Below are 21,142 nucleotides of genomic sequence, written 5' to 3'. Positions count from 1 at the left end.
AATGTGAAAAGAGAGACTGGTAATCAGAGAGAGGTAGTATATACTTGAGTTAGAGGGCTACTCTGAGGTTTATTTGTCTGAACAAACATTTGAAAACCTACCATGAATGAATATGTTCCTCAGCAGGTTAGGTAACGGAGCATTTTTCAAACAATTAAGTTAGGAAACAGTTAAGGAACAAAGTGAGGAAGAATGAAAAATAGTATCGCTAGCTTGGGTGTTAGATGGTAGCTAGCATGTGATGGTGAAAACTATGTACGTGTCCCAGAGAAAAAAGGAGGAAATCAAAACAGCATTTAAGAGAATTTCGTTTTGAAAACAAAACAGTTTGTAAAGACTTTATGTACACAAAGCTATTTTTGGATGTATAATATTAGAGTAAGGAAGTTAAGACTGAAGTGCACGGAACTGACGTTCAAGCATTTAAAATTAATAGGGTACACTTCATGAATACAACGTGGTACACAAACTGAGACTTCACCCCACCTGTAATTACACATGACAGATACCTGCAAAGAGCTGCTCTTAAGTCTAGTTTATTTTGTACTGTAATAAAATAAACTAAAGGGGATGGTATAGAGACAAAACTAAGGGTGTTTATACACAGTACATACTCATTGCTACGTTTGCCTTGCTCTATCTTAAATCTTTCACTTTTGGTTCCATACCCACTTAGAGATATTGACCAAGAAGTGTTACAGTTTTACATCCTTAGGGTATTAAAAACAGAACTGAAGATCTGAAAGAGCATCTGAAAATAGGCATGCTTTAGTACTCATAAAAACAGATTCAAATATCTACTATGAACATTTAACATGATAATCACTTGTTTACTTAGTAAGAGAAGCCGCCACAGGTATCTAGCCCAAAGTACAATTTAAAAATTCACAACACACTATACTGAAATACAATATTTATATCACCTGCTTACATCATGTTGATACTTTCCTCACTATTTCCTTAATGGAATTGGACATACTTACAGTAAGGTTACTGTAAAATAGTATTCACTGAAGAATTCAATAACTTTTATTATTTCTGCACTTGAACTAACTCTCAAAGAAGCACCTAGACAGAAGAGATTTGAAATGGACTCATACTCCAAACCTCTCATTTTGCTCATTCCTAATTTGCAAAATTATAGTCCTGGATTCCCCCCACTCTTCAGAATTTTCTTAATTCAAAAAAGCACATTTTCTGTCAATCACACAGTGAAAGAATGCTCAATAATAATAATATTCAAAACAAAAACCATCAAATTCATTAGAAACTTACTGATAAATCAAAATAATGTAGACAATCATACAATCACCGGATAATTATTTTTCAGATCATTTGCTCAATCCATGGGCAAACGCTACTTTTACTCACAAAAACCAAATAGCAGTAGTTCTTGAGAGACTACTAACTTTAATTTACTATTTTTTTCAGATATACTGTATGACTTTATTTGTAGAAACACTGGAGTTTGACACTTCACAGAAAAGAGAGACAATCCAGCAAACATTTCTGCCATCTGCCCAGTACATCTCCTCCCTTGCTCTTCTGTACTGGTACCTAAAAGAACAGTTCATTTGTTTACTTCATATTTGAAGACAACACTTTGTGGCACAGCAATCAAGTTGGAATGAATATTTGTCAGCGTAAAGCTAAAGAGTGTACTGCTGACAAGTAGTATAAGATTATATTCATGGTTTTCAAGTTATTCCGCTCTCCATAAGGAAGAATTATAGAATTTCCACATCTGAACACTGATAAAAGAGACTTAAATTTCACAAAGTGTAAAAACTGAGGCCATTTTTGGCAGATGTACAACAGAAAATTACTTTAAAACCTTTTAGTCACAACTCCCAGTAGTCTCCCAAAAGCCATCAGTAGTTACAACCTACAGTTTGGGAAACAAAGCAATAATGATCAACGTATCATTTGTTTTTACTAATGTATTTATTTATAGCTGTAGGAATAAAGGTGTATTTCATAGTTCACTCATCTGACTGTTTTCCTCCAGTTTGTTAGAAACAGATTTGCCGGTAACAAATACACAAGTTTACAGGTTCCCAAGAAGTCCTATCTTCAAGTATTCATACAGAATGACAGTGGCTATTTGATAGTGTTTTCAAGAGAAGCAAAAAAGCTACAAACACTATCTACATAGGTTTATATATCAAAGCATTAGCCAAGTGATATACACAGAAGAGCCACAAAAATAATATTCTACAATCTTTCATTTACTCCTGCCTCAGGCAAGAAGAATTAACACAAGTATAAGTAGGCTGCTTGTTTATTTCAGTTCCACAGACATTTGAATTACAGTGCAATGGTTATAATCAAATTTTCACAACAGAATAGCCTTAAACCAAAATACCAGATCACTTGTACCATGAGCTACCATTTGTTTACTGATAGACAAACGTTAGTGTCAGTTCAAAAAGATGCCTCCTCTGAGATTATACATAAGGCTTTTCTGGTAATAAGGTATTGTCAAAGATTGTTTGTTTATTATAGTCCCATCTTTTAAAATGAAATAGCTTGCTTTTTTTATTTTTTGTCTTGATCTTTTTCTGCATCCAGAAGTGCGGAGCGGATTCCTAACTTCTTAAGCTCTTCCACTAGGTCTCCATTCTGATGCATCTGGAGGAGTATGTCACAGCCACCAACAAATTCACCGTTAAGGTATACTTGAGGGATGGTAGGCCAGTTGGAGTAGTTTTTAATTCCTGTACCAGAAAATAAATTTTAAAAGGTTAAATCTATTGTTTTCAAATATACTGGAATTCATGAAAAGTAAGAGGCATTACTTTAGCAGCATGCAGATTTTAAACACTCTCAGTTCCTTCTCTTTGAGGCTGTGGGTCCTGTGTATTCCAGAAGAGCCATCAGAATTAACCACATTCCATTAAACTTTGTGTTTGTTTTGGCTCCCACCTAAAGCTAGAAATTTGAGACCCGAGTTCAATTCCAACTGTGACTCTTAAACAGGAGCTGTGCAAGTATCATGCTTTCTTCCTGGGGATGAGAGAAGATTATTAAAGCAGGGGCTCCCAACCTTTCCAGACAACTGTACCCCTTTCAGGAGCCTGATTTGTCTTGGAGTACCCCCAAGTTTCACTTCACTTAAAAATTACTTGCTTACAAAATCAGACATAAACATAAAAAAAGTATCACAGCACACTATTACTAAAAAATTGCTTACTTTCTTATTTTTACCATAAAATGAACCCCTGTACTAAAGTGACTTATTTGGCCAACTAAAGAAACAGGAGCCCTTTAAATCAGTGTCCAGTACTGTTTGTATGGGGAATTTAATTACAGTATCCTCTGTGGAATTATTAAAGCTCCTTGTAGGGAATACATTCTTACTGCCTTTATACAGAGCTATTTGCTACTGCAAATTCATTTACAAGACAACTTGTCCTCTAACAGTCCTTGAATTTCTAGTGCTTTATCTTTTACTGGCAGACACTGAAATTCATGGGAAGGGCACAAGATGTAATATGAAGTTAAGAAATAAATATGTAGTCTGCTACAATTAACCCTTCTGAAAAGCCATGCAGACTAAACAATTTTTTAAAATTATATACATAAAAGATTAAATAAGACCAGTCAAAAAATTTTCACAACAGAATACCCTTATGCCAAGCATTATTACTTGTTGATGCTAGTTATAGTTGAAGGATCTCAGGAAGATAAGAATTATTACAGATGTTGAAAAATACATGCAGTTTGTAGCTTTATACATGCAGTTTGTAACTTTAATATCATACCAAACACTGCAAACCTAACAGTTCACTTTCTTAACTTTAAAGTGCAAAGAACCATATCACTGCATGCTCATCCCTAGTCATTAACTAGGATCCCAGACAATGCTCTAAGTCTGTGGTTTTCAAACTTTGCAGGCGTGTACCCTTTTCCAAATACTGTAGTTTATCATATCCCCCCGATCTGAGATACGGTCATAATATACCAATGATTAGATTGCCAAGTGTTACTAAATAAAATGTGTTGTCCGCCATTACAGGATTTTCCTTGAATACCCCCTGACAAGAGCTCATGTACCCCAGTTTGAAAACCACTGCTCTTAGTAGATGTCCCCTGCAGTGCAGAGTAACAAAATATTGACTGAAAATTGTTAAGACCAAATAGTACATAACATGGAGAGATTAAGTTTTCCCACCTTACAGAGGGTAAAAATTTATTTTCTAAAAACCAGTTCTTTAACGGCAACAATAAACCAAGGTATCAACTTAATAGCAGAAATATCCTTATTCAGAGACTATGTTTTCCAAATCACAGTCAGTGGAGTCAAATTAAGTCTTTTCCACCTAATTTCTATGATTTATCTGTGCCTTAAAAGTTCCCTAGAAATTATAGGAACTTTTATGTTTAATAATTACTACAAATTTGACTTTGACAACAGAACCGTGCTATCTAAAGTGTACATTAGGGAAAATTCCTAATGGCTGTTAAAGCTGCCTCCCAGATGATAATGTATCAAGCTAAACAATCTTAGACTGGTTTCAGAGTAGCAACCGTGTTAGTCTGTATTTGCAAAAAGAAAAGGAGTACTTGTGGCACCTTAGAGACTAACAAATATATTTGAGCATAAGCTTTCGTGAGCTACAGCTCACTTCATTGGATGCATTCAGTGGAAAATACAGTGGGGAGATTTATATACACAAGAGAACATGAAACAATTGGTGTTACCATACACACTGTAAGGAGAGTGATCACTTAAGATGAGCTAGTACCAGCAAGGGGGGGGGGGAGGAGAAAACCTTTTGTAGTGATAATCAAGGTGGGCTATTTCCAGCAGTTGACAAGAACGTCTGAGGAACAGTGGGGGGGGGGGGGGGAGGGGGTAAACATGGGGAGATTGTAATAATATCTCCCCATGTTTACCCCCTCCCCCCCCCCCCCCCCCACTGTTCCTCAGACGTTCTTGTCAACTGCTGGAAATGGCCCACCTTGATTATCACTACAAAAGGTTTTCTCCTCCCCCCCCCCCCTTGCTGGTACTAGCTCATCTTAAGTGATCACTCTCCTTACAGTGTGTATGGTAACACCAATTGTTTCATGTTCTCTTGTGTATATAAATCTCCAATGAAGTGAGCTGTAGCTCACGAAAGCTTATGCTCAAATAAATTGGTTAGTCGCTAAGGTGCCACAAGTACTCCTTTTCTTTTTGAGAATCTTAGACTGTTTTCTCCACTTGAAAGAGCATGACCTATCCAAACCCTTTACTCATTTAGCTGCTATAATAAACTAATTTCTACCTCAAGTGCTTTGTTTTCTGATTTCTAATCAGATTAGCCAATTCTCCTTACTCACTTCCATACTTAAATATATATTGATAAGGAAGTGTTTGAGTTCCAATCATGTGAGATTATGGTTTGCAGTCAACAATACAGAAAGCTAATCCCACCAATACTAATTCTTTAGAAACTGCATCTTGAGATTTGTTATGGCTAACATTTTAATATGCTTACATTTTAAACAGTCACAGCAAAGCATTTTAAAGTACCTTTTAAACTATAAATAGCCCCTTTACCTAGGACATGTTTTATTTTCACTACAGATGAAAGCATCTAACAAAATTCTCTCTCTCTCATATTTGCAGTTCCATCCCCTGAAGTCTGGTGTCCCTCCTTACCCCCTACTGTTAGTTGAATTCCCTATTTATTCCCGTCCTTGGGCAAAACTCCCATGGAAAACAAACATGACCTTAAGTGTAATATTAAGAACATATCAACATTCTCCCTTAAGTGTACAGTGCACCAACTTCTCCAATTACAAAAGGGGAAAACCAAGTAAAATTTCATAACATTGTTTTCAATGCTGCATACCTATGGTCCAATCCCAGAGCTTAAATAAACTCCGTGGATCATTATGCAATGAACAACTGACTTGTTCAAAAGTCATGAAAGAAACCCAGCTGCATGCTATTTTTTACTTATCAAATCATTCTATTAAATCATATGATTAACAAATCATTTTACTTTAGAAATAAAAAGAGCTACAACATTTTTATATTTTGAAGTTTAAGACTTCCAGAAAGCACGATCCCAAAATCTCAAGTTTACCAATAACTAAAATAAGGTAGTTTGAATATAATGTAAAAGACCGTTTGGTATTAATATTTTACTTTACCATGAGATCTCACTACAGTTAAATCATGACACTGAAAAGCAATTTGAAAATAAAATAAATAAAGACCAGATATAAACCTTTCAACTAAAGGCTAAATGAAAAGAAGAAAGCAGAGGCCCAAATGCAAGAAGTAAAGGGGGAAATGGGGGAGCAGAGAGAGAAGTCATCCACCTGATAGATCTAAATATAAAGTATTAAATTCCTATCCTACCAAAAACAAACAAGCTTGCTGTAAAGTGTTTATAGTAAGCATTGCTAGTGCCCTACACCTGCATGTCTGCTTTCAAGGCAAAAATATCCCACTTCACAATCATTATACTTAAGTAAACCCATGAAACCTTAGCACTAAGCTAGGCATGTCCAAAAGGGAAGCAAGCAGAAAGAAGTTTCATGTGATCAGACTAGCAACCTTCTAGAAATGGAGATCCAGGAAAACAGGCACAAATACTTTCACATAAGCTAGCTTCTAGGTTGCTCGGGATGGCAGAGTGTTCCCTGAATACTTCTTGTGCATGATATTGGGGCCTGAGAAGGCATATTTTATACTTTACCAAAAGAAGGAAAAGTCCTGAGCAGTCAATGCTGATACACTGAACTGATGTACTGTGGTAGGAGTTCTCAAACTTTTTCAGTGTCCATCACACCTCAAGACAGAGATCGTATTGTAGGCCATTTCACATTCCATTCATAATTTCCCTGATAACCTCAACATTCCTGAGACAACTACAATAAGAAAAAGTATTGTTAACACAACATATTTTAGGTGCCTCTTAATGCAATTTAGCATCTCAACAAGGTCAAGAAGCAGTATGTGAACGGCCAGATCTCCAAGGATGACAGTCCAAGAACCACTGTATTCTGGGGGGTGGCTAGAAATCTGGTTGTGATGTTGCACCCCATAATGCTTTGTAGAAATATGCTTATGAGTATAAATAGGACATAACTGGAATATGTTTTATGCTAGATATGCCATGTAACATATCTCTGCAAAGGTTATGATCTACTGAATATATTCATCCTATTTGTATGCATGTATCATTTTTGTATTTGAAATTATGAAGATTGGCTATGTATTTGTTTGATTCTAAGTAGCCTGAGTGAAGCATTTGGTCAGCTTCTTGAGGAAGGACTATTCTCAGTAAGTGCCCCAATCAAGAAACACTTAACTGACAATGGATTTTGGGAGACGCCAATCCACATCTGAGCTTTCCTGGGAACATTCAAACTAACATGTAAACAATGGTGTCAACCTACAAAAAGCTGAATCATTCATAGACATGTCACTTGCCCAGATGGCTAGAGACCCCATCTTGTGGTTGTCATGTTGCACAAGAGAGAGGATATAAAAGGCCCTGAAAGCCCCTCCATTTTGTCTTCAGCTGGCTCAAAAGATAGCTTCTCCACCCCAAAGTGATGCCTGAAAGAAACTGGAAAAAAGGACAGTAACTACAGGGGTGTGAGTGATTGCTGGACCCAGACTAGGAGGAAGTCTAGTCTGTAAAAGAAGCTTATTGTAAAATCTGAGGGTGAGATTTAGCTGCATTTAGTTTCTTACTGTATTAGAGTTAGGCTTGTGTGTTTCATTTTATTTTGCTTGGTAACTTACTTTGTTCTGTCTGTTATTACTTGGAACCACTTAAATCCTACTTTTTATATGTAATAAAATCACTTTTTACTTATTAATTAACCCAGAGCAAGTAATTAATTCCTGGGGGAGCAAACAGCTGTGCAAATCTCTCTATCAGTGTTATAGAGGGTGAACAATTTGAGTTTAAAACGGATTTATTTGGGGTTTGGATCCCATTGGGAACGGGTGTTGGAGACAGGAGCACTTCTTAAGCTGTTTTCAATTAAGCCTGCAGCTTTTGCGGGATGTGGTTTGGACCTGGGCCTGTGTTTGTAGCAGGCTAGTGTGTCTGGCTCAACAAGGCAAGGTACTGAAGTCCCAAGCTACCAGGGAAAACAGGCTCAGAGGTAGTCCCAGCACATCAGGTGGCAGTCTCAAGGGGGCTTCTGTGACCCAACCCGTCACACTGGTAGTCACAGAAAATATCACAAAAATTAAAGTATGGGAAGGATTATTTCTTATGTACTCCCCCTCCCCAATTTTCATAGTTCATCTGTGCCTTCTGCTTCACATCCATCAATTGAAATCCCAATTCTCTGAGATATCAAACTGCTGTAAAACAGAAAACAAGATTTGCAAATGAGAAGTTTTAGGAGCAGATAAAATTCTAGGGGCAAGAGAGGGAAGGAGCTGCCACATAAGGAATCAGATAGTGGTTCTAAAAGTCTTCAGTTTTGGTATTCTCTCTCTCTGACAGCAGTCACTACCAAATGCTCTAGTAGAAGGTACAAGAATCCTCATAAAATATACTTATAGAATAACCTAGCCTCAGGGGAAATTCCTGTCAGTAGTGGGTCCTGAAGCATGATAATTTAGGCTGATTTTTTTTCCAGCTTTACTACTATAACTATTATAGAATTGTAGGACTGGAAGGGACCTTGAGAGGACTTTAGTCCAGTCCCCTACACTCAAGGCAGGACTAAGTATTATCATCCATCTTTGCTATCCGTATAAATGCTTACCATTCCTTAATACAGAAATGGTGGGGAGGAAAATACAAGCCAAAACAGAATGGTCTCTAAATGAAATATTTTCCAAAACTATTGTGATGACGTGTCAATGGTTGTTTAAGATCAGGAGAGCTGCAAAGCAACTGTCAAGCTGTAAAGAGTTTAGAACCAAAAGGAGATGTCAGTCATAACTTCTGAACTGTGCCACCTGTGACCCAAATTTCACCAAACCTAGAGGTCACACTGGAAGTTAGTAAGAGCTTAGAGGACTGCAAATAATTTGCATAAAACAGAATAGAGCACATAATGTAATGTAACTCAAATTAAGATTTGAATTCAGTGGGATGAAGATAATGAGCCTTGCCTATCTTGTATGAGCCAACATATTCCTTCACAGATTTCTGTTGCTCCAGTCAAGCACATAATAAGCAGTGTTCTAGCAAGCTGATAGTGATTCTTTTGACAAACTGTTTTCCTACTGAAGCTTATTCAGGAATGTTATAGCTTTGAGTCAATGGACAAAATATTCTTCTATTCCATTGCTACTGGCACACACTGTTTGTTTATAGCCTCCGTTTTTCCTTAATGTATGGTACTAGCACCATTATCGGTAACAGTGAGCACAGGTCTAGTTGATTTGAGAATCTTTCTTTCAAAAAAGAAAAAAGATGCAATCGGCAAAGAAAACAAGCCACAGGGATTGGCTGCTCAGACCAAGATAAAGAATCATGCCACAGCTTGTCATCTCTGTGGGCCTCACCTTTTAACCTGTGAACACACTTGTGACTCTCAGGTATCATCCCAATTTGAAACATGGTGAACCAAAGGGGGGGCGGGGGTGTTAATGGATTCTGGGATTACTTTCAGAGACTACAAAATTTCACTGTACGGTGAAGTTATGCCAGAACGATGCTTTCAGGCAATACAATGTACAGCTCAGCTGATATCTACACGGCTTTGTGCACATTCTAAGGGAAGAGGTTCAAGTGTTTTAGAAACATTAAGGTTACATTGCCCAAGTGAAGTATGCTAATAAATTTTATTTCTGTTTTACAGATGTGCCACAGAGATAGAATTTCATAGGATCTGGCTACTTAACTTCCTTAGGCCCTTTCGATAAACACAGCACAAAACCACACATCTATAGCAGCCATGAACAAAACCCAGGTCTCTGTACTCCCAGTCCCAAGATCACCCTTCCTCTACAACTGACAATTTGAGCTGCTCCCCAGATGGGCTACAACTCGGGCCACTGGGGCGTGACAAGGCGGGACGCCGGCTCACACAGACACGATACCATCCCCTTGCGACTTTCTCGCTCATAGCAGGCACTTCAGACCTGGTTTTTCAGCGCTGCTGAGCACCTAGAGCTCCAGTAAAGTCAGGGAGAGCTGCTGGTGCTCAGCGCCCATGGAGAAAAGCAAGCCCCTACGGGGTCCCCTTTTGGGGGTGTACGTGGAAGGCTTCTGCCTTCCCTCCACCGCCCGCAACAGGGTCCCCCCAGCGTGTGTCGGAGGGGGCCGGGTCTGCCTACCCACAGCCCCCTAAGGCTACCCGGGCGCTAACCTTGCCGGAGGTCGGCGTCCTGCAGCACGTCGTAGGCCTGGAAGTCCTGCACCCCGTGCAGGCGCAGGATCTGCACCACGGCGTTGCTGAAGCCGCACAGGGGCTGGGCCGGGTTGCCCTTCATGAACACGACCACGGGGTGCGCCCGCACCAGCCGCTCCACCGACTCCCGCGACCCTCGGCCGCCGTCCCCGGCCGCGGCCTGGCTGAAGGGCCGCGCGCCCCATCGCAGCGAGGCACCACGCAGCAGCGAGGCCGCGCGCAGCCAGCACAAAGAACCGCTCATCGCGGCCTTCCCTAGCGGCAGCTTCCCACGCTAAGCGACACAGCCACCCGATCCACCTCCAGTCCGTTCCTCCTCCCCATTGGTAAAGACGGCAAAACGTCACGGATAGCCTTAACCAAAGATGGGCAGAAATACCTGTCAATCCACATCCGTTGCCAATAGAGTGCATCAGAGACTTTTTCTGGCCTGTCCGCCAGTTCACGGCACTTTCTTCCTATTGGCGGAGGCTGGGATCATACGGCGGGCCTTGAGTGGATATAAACATTTGTCAATCGACCCGAACAACCAATAATACGCCGCACATCCGGAGGGACCTGCCCACTGAATTATTAATCCGGCCCCTTCTGCGTTGCTATTGGCTGTGCTAGCCGCGTAGGGCGAGACCAGTCAGGGTCCTGATACAGAGAGGGGGCGGATAACTTTTGGCGGCTTCCGTTTCCGGCGTGGTGAGCGCTGGGGCGGTGTTGTGGGGGCATCTCGGAGGTAGAGCGTGGTGCGGCTCGCGGTGTCTGCGGCGGGGGTGGGGACCCGGGTGCGGGCCGGCGGCGCTGAGGAGCCCTCGGCTGGCCAGGATTTTAGGCGCGGTGGAGACCGTTGTGGTATCTGGGGCTCGGCGTCATTGGGGTCTCCCGGCCCCACGGCTCCTAGCGCAAGGCTGCGCTCCCCGAGCCGCTTCTCTCGGCCTAGAGCGCTGCCGGAGCACAACGGGCCTCGCTGGGTGGTGCCGCGCCCTGCCCGGGTCCGGGGTCGGTTTGCCCCCCGGGGGGCTCGGCCGCCTGTGGCTCGGGCGGGCCGCGCGTGACGGCCGAGGCCTAGTGGGGAAGCGAGTTGGTCACCGTCCCCCAGGCATGCAAGGCCTGTCTGGCTGCCCCGGGGGCTGCGTGGCTCTGTCCCATCTGGCTCGGTAACATCGCGTCTCCCCGAGCGCCCTCGAGACCCACCGGCAGAATCAGCGGGGCCGGCCTCGCGGAGACAAGGCTCTGTCTGCCGCTGTGGTGCGTAAAGGAGCGAAGCGGGGTGGGAAGAGCTTTTAACCAGCCCCCACTGGTCGCTGTCGAGCTCTCGCTATTCGCTGTGAGCAGGGCTCCTGGAGTAGAGGGTGTCATTCAAGGCTGGGTGGGGGAAGGGGTGGGAACCTGGTGAAGGGACACAAGGTGCCTCTTTCTTAGTAGCAGTTAAAAGCTGAGTCTTAAGGTAAAATTTTAAAGTCACTCAAGTCCCTGCTTTTACAAATGATGTGGACACTTAGGTGCCTAGATTCCTGTTGACCTTTGGCTCCACGGTGTTTGTCACTTTTGAAAACTTTGCCCAGGATTTTCTGAGTTTCCAGTGATGGGTCTGTGGTCTTGGAGCTGCCCTTGGTTGGTTGTACTCGGGGCTTACCAGGCTTGCAGAGAGAGCATCTGTCTGAGGAAGCCGAGGCATGCCTGTAAGAGTAATAGCAGAACCATGTGCAATATTCCTCTCACAGTCCTAATTCTGTTGCCACGGAGATAATGACTTATTCCATGTCATTATCCATCTACCAACAGTAAGAGTAACTTTGCAGTCTGATATTGTTTAGCAAATGCTGATTTTTGCTGAACACTAAAAACTGCTATAAACTTTCAGTGGGTTCCTTCAAACCTGTTCTTACCCATGTATATTTGGAGTTATGTGCAGGAACTTGGTTTGTGATAGTTATTGGTGGTCTTGCATAACAAGAATATTTTGAAATAATACTTAGCTTTATATGATGCTTCTTTATTTAAAAAAAAAAACCCACTGAATAAACTTAAAACAGAACAAGATCCTCTGGCTGTGTAGCGTAAACTGTATTATCCTATACATTCGTCCATTCCATAAAATAGGTATCAATTAATGGCAAAAGGGATCCTTGCTTTTACGTCTGTTGACCATTTCACCAAAACAGTCATGACTGTTTTGGTGAAATTGTCTTTTTATTCAACTGTAATCTTCCTAAAGTTCAAACTTATTAATAAACCTTTCTGTTTATTTTCCAGGTTAGTGATTCAAATCACCTACTCTGAAGAAATCTGAATGTGGCTTCAGTGGGAATTTTAAGGAAATCTAATGCACTCCTAATGTTGCAGATGTTCCTGCTGCAGAAGCCAATCTCATACCATTCTGAAGACCTGCAATATATGATAAAAATCAGTAATATTTAAATGAAGTTGCAGTGCTTATACAAGTCCCTCTAATTTGTTCTTGTAATCTGAATTGGATTGTCTATTATAATGAGTACCTAGTTTCCAAATTGATTTGTAACACACTTCTAGTGAAATACTTAAGCTCTAAAATTCTTCCACTGTGGATATTACTCATGTTACATAATACAACATTATTCAGTACCACACAGCTGACCCTTATGTAACTCATGTTGGCTTCATTAGGTAAAAACTAGCTATACACAATTCCTGGATAATTAAAACTATTAGTAAACACTTATGAAATATGCTAAGACTACATGTAATCACTGATTTGCCTGTTTCCTTTTTTCAATTGAAAGAATACAAATGCTTTCTGCAACTCATCACACAACTGTCACTAGTAGTTAAAGGCTAGCATCAATTCTAGTATTCCAGAGCACAAGTGAGATTAGGAAGCTCATTTACACTTCATTTTGATTAACTTCTCCTATTGGAGTAACAAGTTGAAGTGGCTTGAGAGCGGGCTCTGGGGCAGGGCCAGAAATGAGAAGTTCAGGGGGTTGGGGAAAAAGGAGGGGGTCAGGGTGCAGGCTCCAGGTGGTGCTTACATCAAGCAGCTCCCAGAAGCAGTGGCATGTCCCCGCTCCAGCTCCTATGCAGAGGCATGTCCAGGTGGCTCTGCACACTGCCCTGTCTGCAGGTGCCGCCCCTGCAGTTCTCATTGGCCACAGTTACTGGCCAATGGGAGCTGCGGGGGCAGCGTGGTTGCCCCTAAATGTAGGAGCCGGAGGGGGGACATGCCACTGTTTCTGGGAGCCACTTCTTGGTGGGAGCTTGAGGGGCGGATTAAAACGTCTGGAGGGCTGGATGCAGCCCCTGAGCCGTAGTTTGCCCACCCCTGTCTTAAGGGCAGCAGTTGTCCTTTATGGTGGTTACATAGCGCCTAGCACAATAGCATTATGACCTGGCTAAAGCTGCTAGGTGCTGTTACAGTATAAATGATAACTCTAAACTAGATGCTAATAAAAACAATAGGAAAAATGATCTTAATATTAAATGTTTCATGCAATTCTAATTTTTTTGTCTAGTCCTGTTTGACGCTCATGAGCACTAAAATGGCTTTTACAGGCCCTCCCCCTTTTTTTTGGCATTCATTCTTAACAAGATGTCTTTCTACACCTGGCCTACTAAAATTAATTACAGTGGGGTGTCTTCTTTTGGGAAGGAGTTCAGTAGAGGCATACAGAAGAATTGCAGCATGCTAGTTACCAAAGAAAACTGAGAGTTCCAAAACCAGCAAAAAGGTATGGTTATGTGGCTTCTGAATGTTAGATTTTTGAAGAACAAGAAACCTCAAAGTAACTAGACCACCCATAGATTGTCTGACTCTAAATGGTGTCAGGGTATAATATGCTGCACATCAGTAATTTTTTTTGCTTTGTAAAGCAGAGAGCCCTCCTAAAGCTGTGTAAGCAATGATGAGGACATTTGGAGTGCTTGTGTGGTCTCTGCAGAAGAAGTTGGATGGAATTTTTGAGTCTGGTTGTCAGCAGAAGCAAACCTATCTAGGGCCAAATTGGCATCTGTGCTCCATGCTAAATAGAAAAATCTCCAGCTCTGACTATTATGAGACCAGTTGGTATTAACTCTTATAGCATGTAGGTAGACAATCTAGAGAGCTACTAGTCTCTCTGTAGTCAAGATGGTGATTAGCTTCTAATATAAAATGAAAGTTGGAGCCCCTCCCGTCAGCTAATACTGCATATGGGATTTCTCATTGAGCTCCTCTAACAGGGAATGGCTTTTTCTGGATCTTGAGCTCTCCCAGTCTGTGAGAGGCTGAGCCTGTACCTCTCTTGTAAGGCCTTGGGGCTTGCCCATGCTTCTGCCCTAGAGCCAGATTCTCTTCAAGTGGCACAAACGGTGATATAATAGTGTGATCTTTCTTTCCTTTCAGAGTCCCGGTTTTGCAGAACTTTACTCCTCGAATTGGACCAGCTGCATAGCCTCTCTCTGTTCCACTTCTCCATCATCATGGAGCAGGAAGGCAGCTAAGAGGAGCTGTGCTATGATTACTCCCAGCCCACAGACCCTTGCTTTCCAATGGGTAGGGGAATCGGAGTCTGGAGGGCTTGTGGGGAAGCTCTGCTTCCCCACACATCAGCTTAATCTCCTCTGGAGACATCTGATAAGACCAGTCAGCCCATTCTGCTCTGCTGATTTTAGCAAACCAGGATGTACTTGCCCGTCAATTATTCTTTAAGGTGTATGGCCAAAAATCCCATTGGGCCAAGCTGCTTCTAAAGAGGTAAACGCTCCAGTGTTGCATCCTATGCTCTTTGGTGGATAATTGAGTCACTCGGTGAGCAATGTGGCATCCTTTCTGACTCCTTCCCAAGTAGAAGATCTGTCCTTTCATAGTGATGTTTCCTTGCACTTCTCCAGTTATATGTTGGGTGAGAAGGGCCAAAGCTGCAGTCTCACCACCATCCCATCCACCTAGCGTAAAGCTCTCCAGATCTTCATCTCCTTCCTTGAACTCTTAACTCCCCCAAAGAAGAAGGGAAGCCAGAAAAGCAGAAGAATCCTTTCACTGAACAGATTTGAAACTAGCAGGAGAAAGGTAGTGGACACCACCAAGAGATAACTAATCAAGCTATTTCTCCTTAAGACAGATGCCTTATACCTCTTTCTGTGCTTCTAGCATGAGTCACTTTCCACCCCAGCCCTTCAGTAGCAATCCATACTAGTGTAAAAGCTACCTATTTCATTACATGCTCTTCTTGATTAATCTTTCCTTTGTGAGCCAGTTGCACCAATATTTTGTCTCGTACCAAGACCAATGACTTAGCACTTTCTTATCCCATTTTCCACTCTAGTCAAGAGACCACATTTTCACAGCTCTACCTACACTCAGATATCTGCTATGTACTTGAGCCACTGTGAGCCACAACATCAAGACAGCTGAACTACAAATTTTAATTTCCCTACATTCCTTTCTGTGTGAAGAGTAAGAAAGTAGAGATCTTCTCTCCCACCCCCGGTATGGTTTCAGACTTCCCATACACATATAACAAAATATGTATCTGCCTTACAAAAATTTGCCACATGCCAGCTCATTTTATTGAACAGAGAGGGCCATGTGACCTTGCCTATTTCAAAGATTCTTACCTACTGCCCAGAGGTATAAATATGCATAGAGTGATGCATTTTCATTTTTATTTCATTCCTATTTATTTATAATGCTTAGCATAGATGTGAAGCTGTCATGTGAGTGGCACATGCCATGGCAGGATATGAAGGGGTGATGGAGTTAGGGATACTTCTCGAGCCCTTTCTTTGAATTTTCTGACTTCAATTTTGGATATATATTTTTACCCTAATTTAAACATTTTTAGGCTTTCCAGGAAAGCCTAGAGAACCAGGAAACTAGAGAATAGTTTTTCAGCTGAGCCTCAAATTAGAATTTGTCAAAATGATACTGATGTTAGAGGTTGGGTGGGTAGTGCTGCCTATTAAGGTTGCCCAACACTTTCCATTATAAAACCCTGTTTTCTGTTTACCAAACTTTTTAACCAGTTGGAATGCTGGCACAGAAAATTTCAATCTGCCTCAAGCTGAATTGTTTTGGACAGTTTCAGCCAAAACATCACAAGGATGTTCAAGAATGAGGTTAGGGACAAATATGTTGTTTTGCTCATGTTTAAAAATTCTGGTGACCTTTTCTTTGAAATGCTGTAATACCCTTGTGCCTTGGAATATGGACTTGAAATTTGGCAAGGGAAGTGCCTTATTGTCTTTCTGAAAATTCACTCAGATTTGGCCAAGATTTGAGCCTTTGAAAAAATGCAGTTTGTACATGCTTAATACAGACTTCTTGGAGTTTAACAGCTAAAAATCTCAGATTCTTTCTACCCTGGGCACACTCCCAGCCACAGGCAGAGGAAGACTGTCCGTGAAATTTCTGTGCTGGGCTCAGAGCCAGGCACCAGAACTGAGAGCAGGGAGCCTGCCTGTCTTGTGCTCTCAGTACCTCCCCGTGTGGATTCCTGCAACATGGAGGAAGAAGCTGCCTGATTCAAATGCAGCGGTGGGGAAAGAGTTGGTCCTGCAAGGATACGGGGAGCAGATCAGGACAAGTTGGGAGACTGTTGTGGGGAAGAGACTGGGACTGGAGGCTAGTGAGGGGGAAAGAGGGAAACTGGTACTGGCTGAGCAAGGAGACTGTGACTGGGAGCCAGGAAGAGAAACAGGATGGGCTGGGAACCAGTGGGGGGTACTGACATTGGATGAGGAACTAGGGTTGGAGGGCTGGGAACTGGTGTGGAAGGGCTGATGAGGAACCAGTGTGTGGTGAGAACTGTTCCTGGCTGAGCAAAGAGATTGGGATAATGAACTTGGGATGGGAGGGAGGCACTGAGTGGATGAATAGTTCAGGAATGGAGACTGGGAACCAGTGGAACTGGGGAGCATGGGGAGGAGACAAATTGGATGAACTGGGAAACTGAGACTGGCTGTGCAAGGGGACTTGGGAGTGGCAGGGGGAAGAAGGACTAGGAATTGCATGGGGGTACATTAATTTCTATTCAGCTTGCTGCTGAGTTATTCAATCTAGAGAGATTGCTCTGTTTGGTGAAATTTTAGAAAGATTGTCAAGGTAACCTAGAATAGTGGCTGGGTGCTGTTTTATTATTTTTAGAAATTAAACAAAATACTGCGTGAGATAAAAGACAAGCTGCATTAGCGCGAAGGTAGTAGCAGACTCATAAACCTGTGTGTCTAACCACTAGAGGGGAATAAAGAGCCACACAATTAGAGGGTAATGCACTAACCAGTGCAACTTATCCTGATCTTCAAAGGTTCTCAGCAGTTCTGATCCCCATATGGGTCACCATTTGTAATTATGCCCTCGAGGTTATGGTTACCATCCCGACATTTGCAACACAAGTGATAAGGACTCAAAGAATAGTCAGAATATCCGTGGTGAGGACTATAAATTAGTTCTCCTAAAGAGACACCATAAACTTAAAAGTTAGTTTTAAAAAAAGAGTTAAGAGCTCTCTGCTGAATTTTACGGCTTTACAATTATTTTCTTATATTTTAAAATGTCTTTCCTGTTTTGCAGTGTGAAAAATCCATAAAAACTGGGAATCTGATTTAAGTGAGTGTACTGAGGACTCATTAAAATGGACTCTTTACAAAGTGCTGTCAAATGCACAATGTAAACGGGGGGAGTGGGGGAGGGGAATGAGAAATATTTTTTCTCTCCAATCTTTCACTTATACTGATCTCAGTTGTTTACTCACTGACAGTGCTGCAAGTTGAGTTTTCACAGTGAAATGTGTGGTTTTATGCTGACAATATTCCTTTAGAGTAATAAACTCCCTTTCTGCAAACAAATGAGGTATGTACCTGCTATACATCCATGTACAAATATTTGGTTCAGTGACTAGCTCAGATACAAGCGAAACAGTAAGCACTTAAGTAGTTTAATCATAATGGAGTTAGCGCTTCATGCTGCATGATACTGAGCATTTCTTGCAAGGTGCTGAACACCACCTACTCTTATTGAAGTCAATTGGCATTGAAGGTGCCGAACACTTCCCTGGAAGTACTTAACACCTTGCAGGATTGAGTACCTGAATCAAGAAGGTAAACTTCACTCAATTGCCTCATCAGCTTGGTGTTTACAAATGTCTCTTTTGGGCCTGTGAGTGATTGGGGCATCCGTTTGACCTCCAAACCAAATGCTAATTTCCATCCCGTACACAAAATCCTGGAAATGGCTTTGGATTATGAAATAACTATCCCTTTCCCCTTGACAATGGACTTGTTCTTTATAAGTACAGTAAAGCAAATGGCCTTTGATGTTATTTATTTGCCAGGATTCCTTTCTAAACCATTAGCTGTCTGGGCCTCAACACCTATTTGCTTTAGTTTTAGCTTTTGATTGTTGCCAGACATTGTAGGCAAGTGGAGAAAAGTGCATGTTTTATGCAGCTGCCAGATGTATCAGGTTCTTCACATGGAGGCATTGATGAGCCAAGCAAACATTACCACATTCCACTCTAGCTTAGAGCTGCAGCAGTGGAAGGGTTAAGGCACATATGCCAAAGAGGGAAAGTGGAAATAAAGGTTTGTTTCAGGAACTGCAACGTTTAAACATGAGCCGGCAAGAGCCCTTTGGCCTTGCACCTGTTTCCTGCTAGTTGAAAGACTGCATACAAATAACAATAAACTGTACTATCTAAAGTCTGAATGCTTGACAGCTGAGTGAGTAGTATAGGTGGAGGGAGGATTCTCGGGAGTTGCGTGTCAGGAAGACCAAGATAGCAACGTTTCATTTATCACTGTGCATTGTGAGTGAATAAATTGAAAAGGGGAGTGCAGTTGGTTGCCGTTGAACTTAAGAGCAAATGCCAGGATTATTTTCTTTTATTTCAGTAAAATAAACTTTCCTATATGTTGTTTATGCACAGAACTTAATATAAATGACTTCTATGGGTTAGGGTTCCCTCCAACTCGGTTTATCCAGAACACCTCATCCAGTTCTGGGAGAATGATTTATCCAGTTCTCTGAAATCCAAGCAATCAATTCAACTCCAGACTCATCACTGAGGTTTCTTTATTGGCATACAAACAAACTACACTTGAGTTGATCAGGTTTGACCAAGATGGAGTTTTTTCCTTTCCCCCCACAAACTTCATTGTAGGGGACCCTTGCTAATTTTTTTACCTTGATGTCATCTCTATTGTACCAAATTTTTAACTTTTCTGTGGTGACAAGAGAGTTCAAGTTTTCTTGCTCCTTATTACTTAACGGTTGCTTATACTTTTTGTATGTTTTCCCCAAATACTACAGATAGGGTGTCATTTTAATTTGCAGACTACGAGGTAAAGAGAACATCTTTTCTCAGTGGCATTGTTTCTGTTCAGTTTGCGGCTTTAAGCCACATGCTTCCACTGCAGCATTTATTGGCGTAAATAAGGGAGGAAAGAGTGGGGAGGATACACAGTTCTCAGTTTTGTTTTGAGGGACTGGCTCAGAGCCACAAAGTACTTAGGCACCTAAGTCCCAGTTTTGGCTCCACTGCAATTCACAAAACTCCTGCTAAATCTCCTGGTACACAGCTAACCTTACTTGATGCCTACATTTTCAGAGTAAAAGTTACTTAAGTGCCTATGTTTCTGCCTCAGAGTATTTGCACTGCTGCCTCCCTCTACATGTCTAGATGCCTAAACCCCAGAGCAAGTCACAACCCAGAGGAACACAGGTGTTTGTTCATGTGTTCCACTGTGAATAAATACTTAAATTGTCATTGGGCCAACGAGAGAGAGAGAGTATGTGAGAATGACTCCGTAGTCCAGTAGCTAGAACACTTGCTTGAGAGGTAGGATCCTTTCCTTTCTCCCATGCTGGAAGAAGCGGGGAATTGAACCTGCATCTTCCACATCCCAGGCAAGTGCGCTAACTTCTGGGCTAAAAGTCATAAAGTGGGTGACACCATCTCTGCCTCCAGCCAGCTTGTGTGGAACAAGGCAGGTGGAGTCCCACAAGAAATCCTTTAGGTGCCCAAGCTGTCCTGTCCTCCAGGAGAGGAATTCCTCTTTGTGGATCACTAACAGATAGATGCCTCCCTGCAGGCCAGACTCAAGCACCTATCTCTGAGAGAGGGGCAAAGCTTAGCACATGCCCGTTGTCAGCATCTCCCTTTGGGTAGCTTAGGCAGCTTCCAGCCTAGTGTGCTGGCTTCTCTCTCCCTATTCATTGTATAGGGAGCCTTGGCAACTAACTTGGCTTTGGGAATTGAAGTGTTGTTTCTGTGATTTTTCGAGGTTCCTATATGTTAAGAGTTGTGATGTAACATTTTTCCTATTGTTTTTATGAGCATCTAGTTTAGAGTTATCATTTATACTGTAGCAGCACCTAGTAGCTTTAGCCAGGTCATAATGCTATTGTGCTAGTCACTATGTAACCAGAAAGGACAATTGCTGCCCTTAAGAGTTAGTGGTCCAGAAGACAAGACTCACCACTTACTCCTTGTTGCTAGGCTAACATTCAAAAGTAGTTTCATGCCTTAAGCCCTTTACCTCTTACAGAAGATGAAACAGCTCACAACCACCTTTAATCTATGTATCTGTACTTCTAAAAACAATTACAGTGACCTGTCTGCCCTTTTTATGTATTCTCAAGCCACATTTCAGGCCAGAGTTCCTTCCATATCTTTAAGGAGAGAACCTACACATTAGCACAATTTCATGAATAGCAGACCAAATGTTTCCCATAAAAGCCACTATACGTCATTCTTATTTACATTTCAGGGAACATAATGGAAAACAGATAAAGAGAAATAATTCCATTGATGGGTTCTAGATGCCACTCAAGCCACTTCAGCTTGTTACTTCAATACCAGAA

At 41.8% G+C, this 21,142-nt stretch overlaps 1 protein-coding gene and 1 non-coding gene across 2 annotated transcripts; one reads left to right on the top strand and one right to left on the bottom strand.

Annotated features, from left to right (window-relative positions):
• Positions 1-1,925: 1,925 nt before the first annotated feature.
• Positions 1,926-10,603, bottom strand: GLRX5 (glutaredoxin 5). The gene is made up of 2 exons (XM_074956183.1): positions 10,291-10,603; positions 1,926-2,717 (listed from the first exon to the last, which is right to left on the bottom strand). The coding sequence occupies exons 1-2, from the start codon at positions 10,574-10,576 to the stop codon at positions 2,539-2,541; spliced, it is 465 nt and encodes a 154-aa protein (XP_074812284.1). The 5' UTR covers positions 10,577-10,603; the 3' UTR covers positions 1,926-2,538.
• Positions 10,604-11,911: 1,308 nt separating this feature from the next.
• On the top strand, positions 11,912-12,181 carry LOC141990263 (small Cajal body-specific RNA 13). Its single transcript, XR_012640132.1, has one exon.
• Positions 12,182-21,142: the final 8,961 nt, after the last annotated feature.

This window comes from Natator depressus, chromosome 6 (assembly GCF_965152275.1).
Source record: "Natator depressus isolate rNatDep1 chromosome 6, rNatDep2.hap1, whole genome shotgun sequence".
Taxonomy (NCBI): Eukaryota; Metazoa; Chordata; order Testudines; family Cheloniidae; genus Natator; species Natator depressus.
The sequence above is the reverse complement of the archived record's forward strand: the minus strand, read 5'-3'. Positions and strand labels throughout refer to the sequence as shown.